The sequence below is a fragment of the Apiotrichum porosum genome (genome assembly GCF_003942205.1).
Source record: "Apiotrichum porosum strain DSM 27194 chromosome Unknown scaffold_12, whole genome shotgun sequence".
NCBI lineage: Eukaryota > Fungi > Basidiomycota > Tremellomycetes > Trichosporonales > Trichosporonaceae > Apiotrichum > Apiotrichum porosum.
The window spans coordinates 681,925-701,037 of record NW_021167119.1 but is presented as its reverse complement, the minus strand read 5'-3'; the positions used below and the strand labels follow the sequence as shown (position 1 = coordinate 701,037).

At 60.6% G+C, this 19,113-nt stretch overlaps 10 protein-coding genes across 10 annotated transcripts; 2 read left to right on the top strand and 8 right to left on the bottom strand.

Annotated features, from left to right (window-relative positions):
• Positions 1 to 311: 311 nt before the first annotated feature.
• On the bottom strand, positions 312 to 1,640 carry EHS24_002314 (uncharacterized protein; the record flags this gene model as incomplete). Its single annotated transcript, XM_028618055.1, has 3 exons — positions 312 to 851; positions 1,094 to 1,286; positions 1,501 to 1,640. 3 exons carry the CDS (start codon positions 1,638 to 1,640, stop codon positions 312 to 314), a joined length of 873 nt encoding a protein of 290 aa, XP_028473733.1.
• Positions 1,641 to 2,077: 437 nt separating this feature from the next.
• EHS24_002313 (uncharacterized protein) lies at positions 2,078 to 3,770 on the bottom strand (the record flags this gene model as incomplete). Its single annotated transcript, XM_028618054.1, has 3 exons — positions 2,078 to 2,982; positions 3,121 to 3,553; positions 3,711 to 3,770. 3 exons carry the CDS (start codon positions 3,768 to 3,770, stop codon positions 2,078 to 2,080), a joined length of 1,398 nt encoding a protein of 465 aa, XP_028473732.1.
• Positions 3,771 to 6,299: 2,529 nt separating this feature from the next.
• Positions 6,300 to 7,628, top strand: EHS24_002312 (uncharacterized protein; the record flags this gene model as incomplete). Its single annotated transcript, XM_028618053.1, has 3 exons — positions 6,300 to 6,854; positions 6,919 to 7,063; positions 7,171 to 7,628. 3 exons carry the CDS (start codon positions 6,300 to 6,302, stop codon positions 7,626 to 7,628), a joined length of 1,158 nt encoding a protein of 385 aa, XP_028473731.1.
• Positions 7,629 to 8,482: 854 nt separating this feature from the next.
• EHS24_002311 (uncharacterized protein) lies at positions 8,483 to 10,004 on the bottom strand (the record flags this gene model as incomplete). Its single annotated transcript, XM_028618052.1, has 4 exons — positions 8,483 to 8,573; positions 8,626 to 8,646; positions 8,691 to 9,334; positions 9,510 to 10,004. The coding sequence occupies 4 exons, from the start codon at positions 10,002 to 10,004 to the stop codon at positions 8,483 to 8,485; spliced, it is 1,251 nt and encodes a 416-aa protein (XP_028473730.1).
• Positions 10,005 to 10,383: 379 nt separating this feature from the next.
• Positions 10,384 to 11,466, bottom strand: EHS24_002310 (uncharacterized protein; the record flags this gene model as incomplete). Its single annotated transcript, XM_028618051.1, has 4 exons — positions 10,384 to 10,501; positions 10,847 to 10,945; positions 11,166 to 11,276; positions 11,417 to 11,466. The coding sequence occupies 4 exons, from the start codon at positions 11,464 to 11,466 to the stop codon at positions 10,384 to 10,386; spliced, it is 378 nt and encodes a 125-aa protein (XP_028473729.1).
• A 350-nt stretch (positions 11,467 to 11,816) lies between these two features.
• Positions 11,817 to 12,720, bottom strand: EHS24_002309 (uncharacterized protein; the record flags this gene model as incomplete). The annotated part of the gene is made up of 2 exons (XM_028618050.1): positions 11,817 to 12,619; positions 12,663 to 12,720. The coding sequence occupies 2 exons, from the start codon at positions 12,718 to 12,720 to the stop codon at positions 11,817 to 11,819; spliced, it is 861 nt and encodes a 286-aa protein (XP_028473728.1).
• Positions 12,721 to 13,085: 365 nt separating this feature from the next.
• Positions 13,086 to 14,005, bottom strand: EHS24_002308 (uncharacterized protein; the record flags this gene model as incomplete). The annotated part of the gene is made up of 2 exons (XM_028618049.1): positions 13,086 to 13,912; positions 13,951 to 14,005. The coding sequence occupies 2 exons, from the start codon at positions 14,003 to 14,005 to the stop codon at positions 13,086 to 13,088; spliced, it is 882 nt and encodes a 293-aa protein (XP_028473727.1).
• A 524-nt stretch (positions 14,006 to 14,529) lies between these two features.
• On the bottom strand, positions 14,530 to 15,729 carry EHS24_002307 (uncharacterized protein; the record flags this gene model as incomplete). Its single annotated transcript, XM_028618048.1, has 3 exons — positions 14,530 to 14,853; positions 14,909 to 15,162; positions 15,201 to 15,729. 3 exons carry the CDS (start codon positions 15,727 to 15,729, stop codon positions 14,530 to 14,532), a joined length of 1,107 nt encoding a protein of 368 aa, XP_028473726.1.
• A 348-nt stretch (positions 15,730 to 16,077) lies between these two features.
• EHS24_002306 (uncharacterized protein) lies at positions 16,078 to 16,415 on the top strand (the record flags this gene model as incomplete). Its single annotated transcript, XM_028618047.1, has 2 exons — positions 16,078 to 16,169; positions 16,283 to 16,415. The coding sequence occupies 2 exons, from the start codon at positions 16,078 to 16,080 to the stop codon at positions 16,413 to 16,415; spliced, it is 225 nt and encodes a 74-aa protein (XP_028473725.1).
• An 828-nt stretch (positions 16,416 to 17,243) lies between these two features.
• On the bottom strand, positions 17,244 to 19,032 carry EHS24_002305 (uncharacterized protein; the record flags this gene model as incomplete). The annotated part of the gene is made up of 4 exons (XM_028618046.1): positions 17,244 to 17,848; positions 17,894 to 18,748; positions 18,813 to 18,836; positions 18,879 to 19,032. The coding sequence occupies 4 exons, from the start codon at positions 19,030 to 19,032 to the stop codon at positions 17,244 to 17,246; spliced, it is 1,638 nt and encodes a 545-aa protein (XP_028473724.1).
• Positions 19,033 to 19,113: the final 81 nt, after the last annotated feature.

Here is a 19,113-nt window from a genome sequence, read left to right as displayed (position 1 = left end):
GGCAGAGGCCAAACACCATCTCAACACCCTGTCATGTGTGAACATGGCTATGAGCGGGGGCCAGACCAACCCCCAGTGTATGTGGGTGACCCGTTTGGTGAGAGAAAGCTGCAACCAGGTCTAATAGACGGTTGTGGGTAACAGGGCAAGCAGCTGACGGTGAGTCAGGACGACGGACGATGTACGATAATGGCCAGGAGGTCAGGAGAAGGATGCGCCCGACAATCCGCCACAAACGCTGCTAATATCGACATGCATCGATCTTCTACTCTGTGTGTCTGTTCTACTACGACCACTGTTTTTCTTCTTCTCTAGGGCTTGCCGCCGGCCTTGAGGCGCTCCACGCGGGCGGCGCGGAGACCCACCGTGCCGACATAGGCCGTGACGACGGCCAGGCCGATAAAGGGGCCCAAGAGCTCGTACAGGCGCCAGCCGGCCCAGTAGCGGAGGATGAGGGCCTCGAGGCCGACGAGGCAGACGAAGAGGGCGTACATCATCGTTGGCGGGGTGACGAACTGGAGCGACGACGAGATCTTGCCGATGAGGGAGAAGAGGACACCCCAGGGGAGGACGAGGGCGGCGACGCCGGCGGCAGCCTTGGGGAACGCGACGGTCTTCTCCTCGACACGGAAGGTGTGGGTGATCTCGGGCTGCGGGGCGAACGCGGGCTCGCCGGCGCGAGGAGGCAGGTCGTGCCTACGGCGAGTAGGGGTGACGTCGGCGGGGGCGGCCGGGAGGGTCACGGAGCCGAGGGCCCACGAGACGGGCTTGGAGCCCGGGCTGGAGAGGAGGAGGGTCGCCTTGAGGGGCGAAGCAGCGGCGCGGAGCGAGTTGGGGAGCTTGTCGGTGTTCTGAGAGTCAGCTATGGTCCATTCAAATGTGGGTGAGGAACGCTATACGCGGCACAGGAGCTATGCAGAACACCAGATGCTACTGCGAGGCGCCAGCAAGCAAGCTGCGCAGCCGCAGCAACGAGATCTTTGAGCACGACGCAGCAGCTGCACCTGTGCAAAGGACGCCAGCTCCTGCAGCAGCACCCGCGGGATCGTTCACGACACCCGCCCGGCTGCACGGCACCATCCTCGCTACTCACAAGGACAAAGCTGGCCTTGCCGGTGGCCTTGACGCCAACAGCGTACTCGGAATCGCGACCGTCGGCATCGACAAACTGCACAGCAGCGTAGGCGGGCACGACGGGGGAGCCCGACTCGGAGACGGTGAGCTGGATGCGGAGAGAGTCACCCGAGCCGAGGGCGAGCTCTGGCCATGTGGATCCGGGCTGGAGACTGGTGAAGAGGTCAGTGACTGTGTTGGTGCGTTGGAGGACGGAGGGGAGAAGATGACATGCGTTTGACGCTGGTGGTGTGGTTGTCATTCGTGGTAAGGTCGTCCAGGACTTGCACCACTGGCACACCCACTGGCACACTTGCACTACACCGCCCAGCACTATACACTGTCCTCTTGGCCCCACCATTCCACCGGCTCGTCCAAGCTACTCACGTGTGCGTCACGTCACCCACACCAGAAACCGTAGTGAGCTGCGCCTTGACGGTCTTGACGTCGAGTGCTGCCGCGGGGCTGGCAACCAGCAGGGCGAGAGACAGGGCGCCGAGCGCGCTTCTCCGGAATCGAGCGAGCATGGTGAGATGGCCGGTCGAGGTGGTCGGTCGGAGGTGGTCTAAGGGATGGACGACAAGAGAGAGGTTGTGGGTGGTGTCCGGACATGGGATCGCGAACGCGAGCGTTCCAGGATCGGTCAGTTGCGACGTGGCGCGCGGGCGACACGTGGTTGTGGCACCCATGACGCACAGCGTCCCGCAGCATAGTGTGTCCAATGGACAGCAGCAGGACACCGTATGCATCGAGAGACTGCCTCGCTCATGCCCGTCACGTTCCTCTCGCCTCAATGAATGCATTCGGTTGACTTGATACATGCTTCTTCTTCCTTCCTCCTAACAGCCAAAAACAACCAGCGAAAACGGACGGCGACTGCGCAACCACTCGATCTTTGTTTAGGCTATTTTCTCGTCATGCTGCACCTCCACCACCAATGCCTAGTGACACTTTTTTCGGCTGTTTACCAGGACATGGCACCCTCAAGGATGTGCTGGAGCTGGTCGAGCTCCTCGGCCTGGTTGTTCTTGACGAGGCGCGGGGCGAGGTCGAGGACACGGCGCTGGGGGAGCATGCCGTTGGCGAGGGTCTCAATGTCCGAGGTCGCGTAGCCGACCTTGGAGAGACCGCGGGGGACGGCGACGAGGTCGAGGAACTTTTGGATCTCCTCGCGAAGGACAGATCCAATGTCCTCGTCACGGACGTTGTCGAGCTCGTGGGCGCGCTCCTTGCCCATGAAAATGGCACAGGCCTGACGGTGACGGTCGGGCGACGAGGGAGCGGTGAAGTGGAACACCGAGGGGGCGGTCAGCGAGACGGCGACACCGTGGGGGATGAGGGGGACGTCGGGGTTGTACGAAGGGTGGTGGTACTGGAGGTCCTTGGGGCGCGCCTTGTTGAGCGACGAGATGGGGTACGAGCCGGCGTGGCAGAGGTGGACACCCGCGTTACCGAAACCGATACCGGCAGTGGAGGCGGCCAGGAGCATCTGGGCGCGGGCCTCCTCGTCACCAGTGGGGTCCTTGAAGATACGCGGGAGGTACTTGATGGTCTGCTCAAGGGCCCACTTGGAGAAGATGTCCGAGACGGGGTTCGAGCCCTGGTAAGCGGGACGCTTGATCGGGTTGTCGGGGCGAGGGGTACGCTCGTAGTATGGAACGGCAGTCCACGACTCGAGCGAGTGGAAGAGCACATCGAGACCGGCAGCGACGGCGACCTCACGGGGGCAGGTGGCAGTGTTGAGAGTGTCCACAATGCCGAGAGTGGGCTTCAGGGCGCGCGAGGCGATACCGGTCTTGAAGCGACGCGAGGGAATGTCAAGAATGGCAGTACCCGTGGTCTCCGAACCAGTACCGGCAGTGGTGGGGACTATTTGATAGGTTAGTTACAGTATACATGCAGGTGGACGAGAGCAAGAGGCATGGGTACGCGGCGGCAGGCTCCGGCCGAATCGACCGAGGCAACCAGGCGCGCGCCAACGCTGCAACCATATCCAACTCAACTCACCGGCAATGAGGGGCTTGAGCTGCTTGGTGATGGGGGTACCCTTGCCGACGGGAGCGTTGATAAAGTCGAACATGTCGGCCTCGGGGTAGCACGAGAGGAGGTTGGCGGCCTTGGCAGTGTCCATGGTCGAACCACCGCCGACGGCGAGGAAGTGGGTGACGTCGTTGTCACGAGTCCACTTGATAGCCTCAGTCCACGAGTCCTCGGTGGGCTCGACCGCAATCTTGTCGAAGACGGCAAACTTGTGTCCCTCCTTCTGGAGCGCCTGCTCGACAGTCTTCATGACGGGAAGCTTGGCAATGTTGGGGTCAGTGAAGACGGCAATCTTGCTCTTGTTGCGCTCGGCGGCAGGCAGACGCGAAAGCATGTTGGTAATGTCCATGCCGACCTCGCGGGTCACACCGGTACCGAAGCGGAGCGTCGAGGCAGCCATCTAACGGTGGTGGTCAGCTCTTGTATCGTTGACAATGGAGGATGGATGGTTCGCTTATTTTAGCCGAACCCGAATTCCGTGTGGGAGGCACAAGAGGCGTCGAGCAACGTCGTTGCGATGGGGAGCAGGAGTAAGGGGGGTAGACCAAACAACTCACCTCAAAGGCATAGTCACCCTCGCTCTGGTCTGGGCCGGGGAGGTCGACGGGGGTGGCCATGCCGCGAGCGCCGTGGGTGTGGCCGTGGCTGTGTGTGCCAGAAGCGCACGAGTGGGCAGACGAGTGAGTACGACCGCAGCCACGGCAACCCATCGAGGCGGTCGCGTTCATGAGGCGCACAATGGACGCGCGGGAGGCTGGAGCGGGCGGCATTGTGATGGGTGGTGGTGGTGAGTGGTGCGGTTTGGAGTGAGAGGAGGAGGAGGAGGGAAGTGGAGTTGAGAAAGCGTCGCGCGTGGTGGCCAGATCATTTATATAGGTAGCTGCTGTGAAAGCCGAGAGACCAGAGAGGCGCCGTACGCCGTCACGGGTCAGTGTGTGCGCGCGCGCGCGTATCAGGCTCTCAGTATGCGGCCGAGAGATGGATGGGAGATGCGCAACCCCAGGAACGGGACTCCACATTGTCTACCCCACACGCCGTAGCCCCGCTCTAACCGCCTCGAGCCGAGCTCGCAAACAGCGTGTTGGCGCATGGTTATGCGAGCGCCAACACCCACATCCATACGCAGTCCGGGTCATGCCGCGTGCCGGTTGTGCGCGACCAAGACCCGGCAATTGGCAAAGCCACCGTAGCCGTCTGCCCCCCAGTAAACACGGGGGCGCAATTAACGTCGTCGAACGTTGAAAAACACACTATCGCGGTCTCAATGGGCCCTCCGAGTGGGCGCAGTGTGTTTCTCGAGCGCGGCGGGAACAAATCCGCAAAGGCGGGACCAAAGTCGTCGTTTCGCGCGCGCTCTCTCATGGCGCAGCCAAACGGCTAACAACGGGCCTGTTTCGAGTTGCTGACACCGCTGATCCGCTGGGCTGCGGATGAGCAAAAAGAGTTGCCAAGGACGCTGCAGATAGCTGCAGGTAGGGATGGAGCTCATGAGGCTGCCTCGGACAGGCATAGAGGGCTTTTACGGTTGGGTCATGCGTGGGCTTGTCATCTCTCCCCCTATTGTGTTATCTGTGTGGATCGTCGGAGATCGGCATGTGCTGAGACAAAATGTGGCGGCGACTGCTGCCGTCATCAGATCTCTTGATCTCTGCCAAAACGGTCCGACACTTTTACAAGTCCAGGCGAAGGTCACTTACACAGGGCCACTGCAACGATATGGCTCGGTATTAGATCGTGAGTTGAAACACAAAATGGTAAGGTGGGTGCCAACGCTGCTCGCTCGCACCCTTTTGCCACCTCTCTCCACCCGGTCTGCCCCCCCCACGGCACGCTAATAAAAAGGGCACTTGCTCCCGCGTTCATTTATTCATACTCTTATCCTGTGCGCAAGTGCCCTTTTGTCCTCTACTGTTGACACTGTAAGTACGTTGGCCATCTTTCGCAGCAGTTGATATCTGTGGCATATACAGTGTTAATGGTGACAAATGCACAAATGCACTGTCGTTGCTGCCATGGGGCGTCGTCAGTCTTTCATCGCCTTGTGAGCGACGTATGTGCAGTGCATGGCGACCGACAACGGCCACATCACGTGATTTCCAGGGGCGATGTTTATGGACCTGCCCTGGTATGAAAGCCAAAATGGGCTGTGGGTTGAGGACGAAGGGGGAGGAGAGAGCCCAGGCTCGTGAATGCAGGCGGAGTCAAGGGGAAGCATGGTGCGCGCCAAGACTCTCCGCTGCGAGAGAGATGATGTGCTTTACAGCTGCAGTGTGTGCGTGGGCGGGGCATTGGCAGCAGCGTTGCTACAAGCCGACGGCTGTGACAACAGGACACACATAATGCAGCAGACACACGGCGGCGGCGGGCGGGCGGCCGGGTCGATCCCAGGGGAGCAGGGTGCACCAGGGTGGGCGGGGGAACGAGGTCGGGAGAGATCCAGAGATCCAGAGAGAGCCCATATGCTGCAACGGGCCATACAAGGCGAGAGGAGAGGAGTGTACTCTACTGCGCGCGGGCTCATTTGCAGCCTGGTTGGCCCCGAGAGCCAAGCCAAAGTCACAGTCCAAATCCATCCCTCCGGCGTCTGGCCGTCTAGCCCTCTGGTGTGCGCTCTGATCGCTCTGAACGGTCCCTTCCCCGCACCCTTTGTCGTCTGGCGCTCTCTCTCCACCCGGCCGCTAGCTTGCCCCATCTCGTCGCCATCTATACATCTATTGTCCATCTCTCTCTGTCTGCCTCTATCCTGCACATACATACAGCCACCAGCGTCTGGCAGCCCGTCGTTGTGCATCATCCTTGCAAAGCTCCAACGACCCAACGACCCAACGACCCAGAGGCCCCCGGCCCGCTTGGACTCCCCGTTTGCACGCCACTTTTGACGCGCCTCCCAAGGTGCTGCGCCGCCGCCCGCAGTGTCCAGACCCGAAAACCCCTGGGTTGCACTCTCTCTCAGTGTCCCGGCTGTTCCTCGTTCACCACACACACACACACAGCGTGTCGTCGATTCTTCACACACACACACCTGGCCACACCTCCGCGCTTGCAACAACCACAACCACCATCTCATCCACAACCACATCTTGACCCCCCCGCGCGCACGCACAGCAAATCCCTCATCTGCTAAAAAGAGCCCACCCTCTGTCACCATGACTAGTGTGGCCGCTACGTCGCCGACGGTCAACGGCCGCCTGGCAGCTCCACACTCGCCAATCGTGTCAACGTTCCACACTCAGCAAATGACACCTCCGCACCACCAGAGCGCCGTCCGCAAGGCCTCGTCCTCGCACTCTCCACTCCTTGGGGTTCACGGATCGCCCCTCTCGCCACCAGCTGCGGCGGCCAACCACCACCCAGGCTGCGTGCTCTGTGGATACGTCGCCAGTGCCGGCGCCCAGTTCCTGCCCTCGGCGCCGTACGTGCCGTCGTCCCCCGTTGGTACAGCCGTGTCCCTTCCATCACCAGCTCGTTCGCCAACACCCGACCTCTATCGCGCCGGCCCCTCCAACAAGCCGTTCCCTTCCTCGCCCACATTGAGGCCACTGCGGCTGCCCCAAACCGAGACGCTCGTCTCGGGCCACCGCATCATCTACCGCGACGACGCCATCACAGTCTATCCTGCCGAGGGCAAGGAGGCTCTCTGTCCAAGCGGCCGTCACCTTATCATTGTCATCAACCGACACCTCACCAACGTGTACGACCTGGTATGTTACAACGACCAAGCTATCTGGATCCCTGCAAATTGCTGACGGGAGGCGCGCAAAACAGGGTCCCTATGACGTTCCCCTTCTTTCTCACATGGTGAACACGGCTCACCGCCTGCTTCTCGCCCGCCACGCTTCGTCGGGCTCAGAAGCAGAGCGGCGCTTCACTGCAAAGGACGTGCGTGTCGGCTTTGTCAACGGAATGCCAGGTGAGTAAAAGACATTGCGGTGTACTTTCCATCCCCGGGGGTACACAGCCATCCAAGAGATGTTCCGAAAACAAAGGACAATGAGACAACTGACACGACGACGTCAGCCGACCCCAGGTCTCCCCATGCACACCTCCACGCGCACGCGTTCCTCGGTCCATTTGACAAGACGCTGCCAGGCAGCACGCTGTGGCGACGCAACATTGTGTTCAGCTACCTGAACTGGTGGGAGCTCGAGGACCTGCGCGCCGAAATCCGAGAGGAGACGTCCAACAACCGCGTCAAGTCAGGCTACGACAGCCGCCTCCAGTCGCCCATCGACAAGGTCCCAGACGCCGGCGCGCGAGAGGGACTGCCAAATGCGCTGGATCCAGACGAGTACGCAGACGGCGACGACGCGTTGGCCCACGCAAGGCGCAAGGCCAACTTGAATCGCAAGGACTCGGCCCAGTCCAACGCCACTATCAAGGCCCTCAAGACGAGCGACGAGCGCCAGCGGAACCGCCGAAGCACGAGCACAAGCACGAGCACAAGCAGCTCCCTCACCACGAGCTCGGCGAGCTAGGCCATGGCGGACCCATTTAATGCGGACCCTCGGGTCGGAGACGCGCAGACGTGATCTGCAGCCGTTCTTTTGTTCGGCGCCGTCACCTCTCTGCCCCTATACTCTACTCGCCAGAACACTCCACCCGACTCCCAACCCCACATACCGTCGTCGCCCGCCTGCCTCTTCTGCTCATACCACTCCCTCTTACACGACCCCAAAACACCCACCACCACCCTCTCACCCACCGTACACGACCAATCATTTCCCCTCCCTCCCACCACCTCCCTTTCAATTTTCCGTTTTTAGAGTCAACGCTGAGGACCAGCTGTATAGCATTTCATGTTAACGCCTGTTTTAGTGTAGCAGCCGCGCACAGGATAGGGGCGATATACTATACGCGACACTGACGTCTTGACAAATGCGTCACCGGCAGAGTGTAATACGGGCTGGCTCTGTCTGTGGCACCGGCCGCGGCCGCGGTTAGGTCCAGCAGCGAGGAAACCTCACTACGAGCGAGGCACGCGTACAAACGTCCAGCAACGGCGCAACGGCGCAACGGGTTACAGACATCGGCCTCTGTTGCCGGCGGCTACAGCCATGGATGAGGTGCGCGAGGCCTGTGAGAGGCCTGAGACAGGTGGTTGGTTTGCCGAGGCTGCAAGGTGTGTACCCGAACCGGTGGGCTATCTCGGCAAGTTGACTGCACGACACGAGGTTTGCATATGGGGAGGGAGGGAGGGAGGAGCAAGGGAGCCATAATTTGTCCGCGATTGTCCGCCGCGTGTGCTGGGACTGGGAGACCGGGAGACTGGGGCCGGCCGTCATGGTAGACTGGAGGAATACAAACACCACACTGTGCACGCCACGCCCTCTCAGACGGCCTCGCGCTGGGCCAGTTCGCGCTGGTACGCCTTGAGACGCTCGGTGATGAGGTCCTCGAGGGTCATCTCGCCGACTTGGGCACTGGGGGGGACGTCAGTTGGGTTCTCTGAATGGCATGGCCGACGCAACTGACCGAGTCCTGTCACTGAGCTTGCTGAAGACATGTCAGTTTACGGCTCGATCAGAAACCAAACTCACCGCATAGCGTCCACGACCCACGCCTCACGGCGCGCCACGTCCCTTTCGCGCTCCTCGACCTCGGCCTCGCGCTCGCGGAGGATCCGCCGGCGGTCCTCGGCTGCCTCCTCGCGGCGCTGCCTCTCCTTCTCCCACGCCTTCCAGTCGCTCTTGACGTCGTCGTCGGCGTCGCCGGCCTTGCCAGTGACGGTCGAGGCAGCGACGGTGAGCGGCGCCGCGGGGCACACGCACGGCACGATGCTGGCGCGGCACCGGTCCAGGTCGCCGGCCACGCGCTCGCGCGCCATCAGGCTTGCGGTGAGCGCGGAGAGGAGCGGGTTCTTGTCGTCGCCCTCGCGCAGGACCCACACTTCCTTGTCGCCCACGGTGCCGGCGCCATCGCTGCTTCCGCTGCCGACGTGGCCGGCCGAGCGCACGACGGCAGCACCGTCGCCCAGCTCCTCGAGCGTCCACCAGCGGCCGTGGGCGTCGCCGGCGTTCCACAGCTGCAGGCCCGTGCCGAGGCGGATGAGCTCGAGGTCGACGTCGATCGACCGCGCGCCGTTGGCGTTGGTTGGGGAGAGGAGGGCGGCAAGGGGCGGCGGGAGGAAGGACGACAGCTGCGAGAGGAGCGTCAGGCGTTCTTGCACGAGGAGTTCTTGCGCCTGTGTAGAGTGGTCAGCTCAAGGTTGAAATGGACAAGGACATGGCCATGGACCAGGACAGATGGAGCGCTGGCCGGCCGGGGGCCGCAAGTCACTCCCTTCCCTTCCCCTCGCAGCAACTGCATTGTCCTGAGAACGCCATGAACCACGCCCTCGGCCACCCCCATCTACTCACCCGGAGAGCACGGTGCCGACCTGTAAACGTCGGAATGCTGCCCTTGGGCACGCCCAGGACGAGCGCGAGCACACTGATGGCGAGCGTCACCCAGAGGAGCGGGTGTGGGCGACGGTGCGCAGCTGGCGGCGGGGGAGGAGGCGGGGGAAGGGGAAGGGGCGCAGCGACCGCAGGCGGCGCAGCAACTGGCGCGGGCTCTGGCTTGGACATGACGTAGATTTGGGGCAGCTGGCCGTCACGAGCTTGAATGGTGATGCTGTGAGCCTGGGGCTGCGGCTGGGTGGTGCTGGTGCTGGTGGTGGTGGGGGTGGGGATGGGGGAGGTGTTTGTGGGCGGTTCGTTATAGCCAAGCTGGGGATGCGCAGGCGCAGGCGTAGAGGACGACGGACCAGGCTGGTCGGTATGTTGTTCAAAGACTTGCGGCTGGGGCTGCTGCTTGCCGTTGATGACAATGTCGGGTGGAGAGTAATAGCTGCTGTTCAAGGGAACAGTCATGGTTGCGTTGGGGAGCGGCCCGTGTGGTGAAGAGAGAAAAGAGAGACGGGTAATGTTTGGTGATCGCGGTGAGAAGCAGGCATGGTCAGTGCGATCAGTGACGGTCAGTGCGTTTTGTGCGAAGCCCCGAAGCGATGTGCGGTGGCTGGAGCACTGTGGGCGGCACCTTGCACCTTGGCGTCGTTCTCGACTGTGCCGTTTTTTTTTTGGCGTGCTAGACCTCCTTCTCACGACACCGCTTCCTCAACGACCTCCTCGTGGACGCACTGATACAACCATTACCCTGCATACCGTAATGTGATGAACTGAACCTCGGTGACCCATCCGGACTCGATAATCGGGAAAGAAATGAAAAACAAAGGACTCCAGTCCTTTGCGTCTAAGCGCCAGTGACGGCCGAAATGGTCGCCTCAGCAGCGGCAGCGGCAGCACCCTGGGCCTCGGGAGCAAGGAGAACCTTGCCCATCGAGGTCGCGATCATACCGGACGCGGCCATACTGTAGGCAATGTCAGTTTGGGGAACAGAACAAAGAAGACGACAAGACGCAGGACAGGGTGAGGGGATGAGGGTGTAGGACGCCGCCGGCGCCGCCACGGAACCGGAGTTCGAGGCCAACCAGAGCATGAGCCGTGGAGCATGCAGCTGCGGCTGGCAGCTGGGAGCTGGCACGCCCACGAGTCGCACTGAGCGTAAAGCTTGTGGCTCGTACAGCCGAGTGTGACCAGGAGAACGCAGTCGTTATGTGTGGTTCGTGGCAGACGTGTACGTCACAGTACCACAGTTGGCGGCATACGACATTGCGCATACAAGCAACCGGTGGATGAGGAAATGTGTCACTTACCCAAGCATAGCGAGAGGCGAGCTGGCATCCTCCTTGCGACGGAGAGGCTCCTGGGTGACGAACGCCTGAACGGCCATGATCATCGAGGTCCAGACGATGCTGAAGACGTCAGCAAAGGGCGACAGTGGGTTGGGGAGTAGCGGCCTTCCACAGCTCGCGAGGTCTAATGCCACGTAGCTCTACAGCGAGTATCCAACACCAAGGACAAGTGAGTTTAGTGCTGGGTACAGAGCGATCCGTCTATGCCAGCACCTTCTTGTCCATGTCGGGCCGAATCCCGCCGGACCAAGCTCGTCCACATCCACGAAACACTACTCACAGCGGGTTGCGCATGAACATGCCGGAACCAGCGAGCATCATGGTACCGCTACCGAAGAGCTCCTTCTGCTCGCTCCAGTCCTCAGTGAAGGGGAGGTGGAACGGGTAGAGCCTGGATGTAACGTGTCAGCCGAAGGTTGTGGAACGTAGGCCGGAAAGTGGAGGTTCCGAAAGGTGCGCGCTGGCTGGCTGGCTGGATAGAAGCTCATTCCAGCCAGCGCGCTCGGAACACACTCCACGGTGGTGACGCACTTCTCAGACTTGGGGTCGGCCTTGTCGAGAACGGGGGCGGAGATGGTCATGGTGGATAGGGCGATGGTGGGCACGAGACGCCGGGTCGCCGTCAACTCGTACGGTTGCCAGCACCACCCCCGCAAGCGGAGGCCCGAGTGATACGCGCGGGGTGGCGGGGGAAATGACACGGATATGTTTTTCGAGTGGCACTCTACTCTCGACTTGCGATGTGTTCTCACCACCCAACCCAGTCAGAACATCTGCACAGGCGGGCACCACACGCTCATGGAGTACATACACGCTTGTAATACATACGATAGTAACTGATGCTAAGGTGTCTCAAACAACTATGGCCAACAGAACGGGTGCACAGGCTGGGCGGTCTCGAACAGCCAAGGTCACCTGAACGTGCGACTGTTTATTTTCTCGTGCGCTTGATCATCGCCCCAACAACCTCGTCGACAAGGGCCATGGGGTCGATAACGGCAATGTCCTCGTCATATTCGTCATCCACATCTCCCACTTGCTTCAGGAGCTCAACCTCCAGCTCGCAAGCGTCAACAGTCATCTTGAAGGCCTCCCAAGTCTGCTTGCAGTCGAGGAGGTACTCGAGCGCAAGCACCTCGTCACGCTGTTGCACGAGGAGGGATTCCTGGAGGATGTTATCGGCACCGTAGAGTGTATCGCCTGCGGGAGAGTCGCCACATAGATCGTTGGCGCCCTCAGTGCTGGCAAAGGGTGTTGAAGCGTGGTTGTCCGAGGCGACCGCGTTCTTGTCGTCCTCGTCGTCCTCGTCGTCGGAGTGGTCGAGGTCCATGAACTTGGTAACGTCCTTGGTGTTGTTGAAGAGGTTGGTAAACAGTTCGTCGAGATCATTGTCGCGTCCATCATCCTCCTTGCCCGATGTCTCCACGCGAACGCCGCTCGTAACCTGTTTCTCGAGCGAGTGGTACTTGGCTTTGGCAGCAATGATGCCCGCCGAGATCTCACGGCCAGTCAGCTTCTCTAACTGGGGGATAGCAGTGAACAGCCTAGAGTCTTGACCGTCGACCATGGCGGGGTTGAGCAGGAACGCCTTGACCTGCTCCTCGGCTGTCGCAGCCTTGCGGCTCCATGCCGTAGAGGCCTGGAGTTCGGCGGCCGTGTTGACCCAGGGGATCAACTGACGCATGAGCTTGGCGAGAGGGCCTTCATGGACCCTGGTATAGTATGAAACCGCGTCTATGGATCAGTACCCCCTATGTGTGATGCCGTTTGGGCGTACTCTTCATCTTGAGACCTAGGTGGTTGACGGCGGGACCTGCGTGGTGGCGATGCGGCATTGCGGAGTGCGTAGCGCGTGTACGGTGGGTGAGTTGTTGTTAGGTTGTGGCTCTGATAGCTCAGAGGTCAGTGTTGTGTGGAAGAGTCTATGATAGATGAGAGGATGGAAGGAAGGAAGGAAGGAAGGAAGGAGTGTAGGATTCGGGGACGAGGAAGGCAACAGAAGCATGCACGGGTGCCCCTTGCTCTGGTGGCACGCTCGCATACACAACCCAGTTCCTTGCCCATGCAGGTCCATCTCGAGAATGAGGCTTCCGTCCTCGCGCGTCCAGATTGTATGCATAGGCGGACACAGACTCATGGAGTATATACACCCTTGGAAGACAGAACACGACTGCGTCTACGTCGTATCAGAAGAGTAAGGTCAACACTTGCAACTCGTGCCAGACTTCTCCTCGGACTCGACAGACAGCGCAGCAACCTGGTTCGTTAAGGCCAAGGCGCCGACAAAAACAATGTCCCCGTCGTCGTCATCATCATCATCAAGGGTTTCGTCATCACCATCAACAACGGTGACCGGCTTCTTGAGTCGCGTAATCTCTATCTGGCATGCCGCCACAGTCATCTTGAGCTCCTCCCACGTCTCCTTGCAGCGAAGCATGTACTCGAATGTAGTCACGTCCTCGCCCTGTTGGACGAGCAGGCCTTCCTGGATGAGCCAGTCGTGACCATACATCATGTTGCCGAGGGGAGAGTCATCCTCGGTGTCGGTTTTCTGCTCGTGGCGGGAAAAGGAGGTTGACGCGTGGTCGTCGGGGTTGGCCGTGACCTCGCCGTCCGACTCGTCAAGGTCCATGGCCTCAGCATGGTCTTCCTCGTTGTTTAGAAGGCGAACAAACAACTCGTCGAGGTTATTGTCATCCTCCTCGTCCTCATCCACCGGGGGTGCACCGCTCGCCATCTTCTTTTCCATTGCATCGTACGTCGCTTTGGCTTCGTCGATCTTCTTCATAATGTCAGGGGTGGCGAACTTGTCCAACTTGGGAATGGCCAAAAGCAGGCGCGACTCTTCTCCATCAAGCAGGGCCGGGTTGAGCCAGAACGTCTTGCCTTGCTCTTCGGCGACCACGGCACTGCGGGTCCACGTCGTAGAGGCCTGGAGTTCGACGGCGATGGTGAGCCACACGCCCATGTGGCGCTTGAGCTTGGTGAGGACGCCTTCATGGAGCTTCGTGTAGTACTGGACCGCGTCTATAGGTCAGCGAGGGCGTGGTGCAGCTTGCGCGTACTCCTCAGTGTCAACCCAAGGTCGCCGATGGTGGGACTTGCGCGGCGATGCGGCATTGTGCAAGTGGTGTGTCTGGGGGAAACAGTTGTTGTTAGGTTGTACCTCTTATAGCTGAGAGATGAGCGTTGCGTAAGAGTGCATGATGGGAGGATTGGAAGGCGTGTGAGTAGGGGGGAGCGAGGAAGGCGACAGAAGCATGGACGGGCGCCCCTTCTTGATCAGGTGCCACGCTCGCACACACAACCCAGTTCCTGGCCCATACAGGTCATCTCGAGAGCATTTCCATCTCCATGGTCACATGCCCCTCTGGTTTCTCCCACTGACAGTGACGACGTACCAGGTGCCCCAGAGCAGCCAGACATGGCCATCCCACTCATCCACAGAGTGGACCAAGAGCCACTGCAGATCAGCCGACGGGCAGAAGGTCGGGGATGATCCGTCCTCACGGCAGAACGCGTCAGCAAAGTAACAAGTCAGAAGTGTTGTCAGCCGATCCGGTCATCACGGTGTTAATATTGGCCTTGAAGCCGAAGTCAGAGCTACATGAAAGGATGAGAAATACAACTTCCGGTCTCCCAGCTCAATTCTCGACCTTCTGGCCCCAGTCCAGCCTGCCCATGCGAATGGCGTCAAGACCATTCTTGAGTCTTTGGACAGTATCCTCGCTCGTCCTGCCCCTCCTCACTTCCAGAGCGAGGATACGTCGCACGCGCTTGCCGGGGGCGACGGGCTCAAACACTGGCTGGTAGTGGATCCACAGCTGCGCCCAGAGCGGGGACACGTTGATGGCGAGGTGTGGGTGTGGGAGAGGGAGGGCGAGGTAGAGCTCGCCCTTTGGTGGGGCTGTGGGCGTGATGAGGTAGGCGGGGAGGGTGAGGAGGAGGTCTTCCATGCGGGCGGCGGGCTGAGGGGCGTGTTAATGCAACTAACACGGGCGTGTGGACACAAGAAAAACGCACCTGCAAACCAGAAAAGATCTCCGTCTCTAGACCCAAGTCTTCACACAGCTCGCTCTCGGCTTTACGCCAGTCTTCGCCAATGCGTAGTGCGATGAAGCGGTCGAGCACGGCGGCCTCGCGCGTCCTGCGCGCAAAGACGGAGCCAACGGATGGGTCCTCGCCGTCACCTGGTGGCGATGGGTCCGAGCTCGCTCCCGGTGCCAACAGAGACCTGTACGTGGGCAGAAGCTTGTCACGGAGGACAGCAGTTGCAACTGAAGAGGTCAGGTGGTGGACAAGACTCCCAGCTCACTGAGGAAGAACCGCCGGTCAACGGCACGCAGTTTGAACAGACCGGCGATCCGTGCCAGCCGCTCAATTTCCACGTCAAAGAGGTAGTGCTCTGGTGTAGCCAGTGGGTCGAGGGTGAGGGCCAAGATGTGATGGAGAAGATCGAGTGGCAGAGTGGCGAGGGATGCGGGGCCCTGGGGCTGCGGTGAGCACAGGGCTCGCACGTATGCCGGGGTTGCCAATGGAGAACCTCTTGGGGACAGGGAGCGGCCGACGGAGCGGCGGGGGACGTCAGGCAGTGCACGCGATGAGCGCGCTTGTGTGGCGACGGCATCCGAGTAAGCGTCCCGTGGGCTTGAAGGGATCGCAATTGGTTCAGAGGCCGAGGGCCCCGAGATGGACGGACGTTGCAGTTGCAGACGCGGTGCTGTCGGCGGCGGCGCGTCTGGCGGTGCCGCTCGCGGTGAGTATGGTGGGGGAGGTTCCTCCTCCATTGGTGAACGTCGTGCTCGCCTGAGGGGACCTCGGAGGATGGCAGCCTTGAGGTCCATCGTGAAAGGGGGTTATATACAGCACTGGAGAGAGTATACCCGGGGTGGTTGAGAGTGTTGAGAACGCCAACACATGCTGTGGCGGAGAGGCGATGCAATCATTACCCCGCAAAGGAAGCGAGAGAGGGGTGTGGGGAGGGAATGTGAGTGGCGTGGTGTTTTACGTAACGTCACGTGGGAGGTTGAGCGGGACCAATTTGTGTGTGTGTGACACGGGTTTGCCGGCTGAAGGACGCGTTCCCCCGACGAGTGCCGAGAGAGACAGAGACGACACGACAAGAGAGAGGTCAAGCGAGCGAGCAACCATCGTCCTTCATCTTCTCCTCCCTCCTCCACGCACACAATCCAATGGGTATGTTCGGACGCCTCATTCACTACGGCTTTGACGCCCTCGCCGTCTCCACCATCCTGGCTGGCGTCAAGAAGACCACCGGCTTTGCGTGAGTTGACACCCTCTTCCTGTGCTCTCGTGTGCGGCAGAGGGAAGATTGCAACGAAACAGTAGCTGATCACTGGGGCCCTACCATTTGCCACTTTTGCCACTCGTCTACAGTCCCCAGACCGAGCTCATCCCCGAGTCGTCCATCCGCTCCTTCACCGAGTCGTACCTCAAGGCCGGCGAGACCGTCCTCACCCTCGTGACCGGCCAGGCCGTCACCAGCCAGTACTTCAAGAAGGTCGAGTAAGCGCCGGCGTCGGCGGCGGCGCGCAGTGCCCCCAAAGCGCTTGCGTAACGCGTGCGGCTGCGCCAGTACCCAGTCCTGTGCCGGTGTGCGCTTGCGTCCTGTGTCTGCAGCGCGTGCTGCGCTATCCCAGCGCAGAGGGGGTTCGCTCGCGGTCGAGGCGAGGGGGCGCAACAGTCGTAGGCCGAAAACACATCACCACTTAATATTCGGCCTGCGATATACCCTCTCGCCTCAAGTGCTCTCTTTTCCCATGTCGTCTAGCAGCATCATTACCATGTACACGCCCTCCCTCGGATAGATGTATGATGTATCCCCCCTACTCGGTGCCGCTGTCGTTGCCTGTTGTGATGGTGTTCTGACACATTTCGTGGCGGATTGTCCTGTGCCATGGTCACGCTCCCATCAAGGTATAAAACTGCGACCACGCGCGACTGTATCCGGGATCCTAACAATCTCCACTGTGGGCGTGGAGGCTAGGTGACTGATTGATCGGTCCTGAGAGTTTGCGAGAGGTCGCAGCAGCGACGGTGACACGAGCCAGCCATGGCAGTGCGCAGTGCCATTCACCTCTAATATCTGATCCCTTGTGGCGTAACATGAGAGATCAAGGATAGGCTGACGCGGTCTCGACCACGACATGTATGTAGATGGTCAGACGGTCTACAGATGCGTAGTGTCGAGTGACAAACGCGCTCATCTGCCCTTTCACCACATGCGGCCGTTGTCGCCTCGACAGTCTCGCATTGTCCGTTATGAGAGCGTGCATATCATATCTACCTACATACAGTACAAACGATCTCGGGCACCAAGAACCGCTGCAAAGCACTACTAAACAGGGCGACCCTTTTCTGTGGGCTGAACGTACGTGTTGCCCGAGGCGACCTGTCCGTAGCTTGGCGGCCGGTTGCCGTCCGTCGAGTACATGCTGTTGGAAGGGTCGCTTGTGTATTCGGACACGGGAGACGAGAGGATAGTCGAAGGGTTGTGGCAGATGAGATGTTGGGGCGTGGGAGTGTGGATGGCTGGGGCAGTGTTGACGCTGAGAGCGGCCGCCGGCGGGCTGGTCGGGGGCGGGGATGCGAGACCAAAGCCCTGGTGGCCCGTGTATTGACGCTCGCCAGAGGCGGACGCTGCCGCACGACCAATGGCGCCGAGGCCATCGTCTTCGTATCCATAAGGCTCTGCATGGGCTACGCGCGGCCCCGGGTCAGCGTACCCGTGCGACTCATTGGATGTCGCACCCGTGTAATAATCGTTATTGTGTCCGCCGCGGGTGCCAGCCACGCCGCCGGCGACAGCAGCTGCAGACGCTGCGGGCGGGTACGTGGGCTGCGAGTACTGGTTGTAGCCTTGAGCTTGCTGCTGCTGGCCGTACGGGTCGGCCGCGTAGCTCTGCTGGTACGGGTCGGGGTTGTTCGCATACGGGTCGTTGTCTGTGGACGTCAGCGCAGCGCGAAAGCAAAGTCAAATATATTCACAGTGATTCTGCTGCCCGTACTGCTGAGGCTGGCCGTAGTTTTGTTGCTGCTGGCCATACCCTTCGTCATAGGTCTCGAGCTGGTTGGGGTCGTAGGCATACGGGTCAACATAGTTGTTGTGACCTGCGGCAACACCTGCGCCACCTGCACCGACACCGGCCGCACCTGGCGCGGTCAGGTGCGAGTTGACTGACGGTTGGCGCTGAGCGCCGCCGGCGTAGCCATAGCTGTCGTTCTTGTCACGACGACCATAGCCGACGCCCACGCCCTGGAGGACGCTGCCGTTACGGCCGAGGGCTGGAGCCTCTTCGTAGAGATACTTGTCTTCTTCTCCTTGGGTAAGAGGCATCCGCTCTGGCTCCTTACTCATTTCCTTGAGACGGCGCTGCTCGTCGCGGATAGCACCCAGACGCATGTCGTGCTCGGCATCTGCAACCTCGCGGTCGCGGTCGCGCCTGCGGTTGCGGTTCGCGCTCGAGTACTGGCCGCAGCAGCAGCGGCCCATGCCCCACATGCAGCCGGCGAAACACGCCAGCAACCATGCGGCTAGTGTCATCCACACGGCTGGACCGATGGTTGCCGACGCGCCAGACACGGCGTCCACGCGGGCCTTGAGAATGTAGAACATGGCCAGGTCGAAAATCAGCGCAATGAGGGTGACACCGGCTCCCATGGATGTGAAGCACGTAGGGAAGCACATCATGCCAAAGCCAGGGATCATGTCGAGGAGACCAGCGAGAAGGCCAATGAAGACGAGGACGAGGGCGACAATGTGGAGAACGAGGGTGTAGCTCATCCACTTGGACACGGCCGAGGGGATGTTGAACAGAGACACGCCGAGGAGTGTGTTGAGGTCTGCAAGCGAGGCGCGTCAGCCACATGTTGCTAGCGCTGTCACTGTTCGCTCTGCTTCACTCACCAAGGCTGTAACCAATTTGGGGTCCTACACAGGATGAGTTTGTCGATAGACAATAGCCCATCGTACCCAGTGTTAAGGTGCCCTCATATCCGCCACTGGAGAATTCGCCCTTGAAGAAGTACAAGCTCTTGAGGAGCGGGACGTTGAAGACAACAAGGGCCAGGACGACCGTCGACGCTAGGACCAGGACGACGGCGGGGATTTGGCCGGGGTCTGGCATCGTGTGATGCCGGGTGGAGGGCGGTAGTGGAGACGCCTAGGTGGATGGGCGACACAGAGGTGGAGATGGGATGTGCAATGT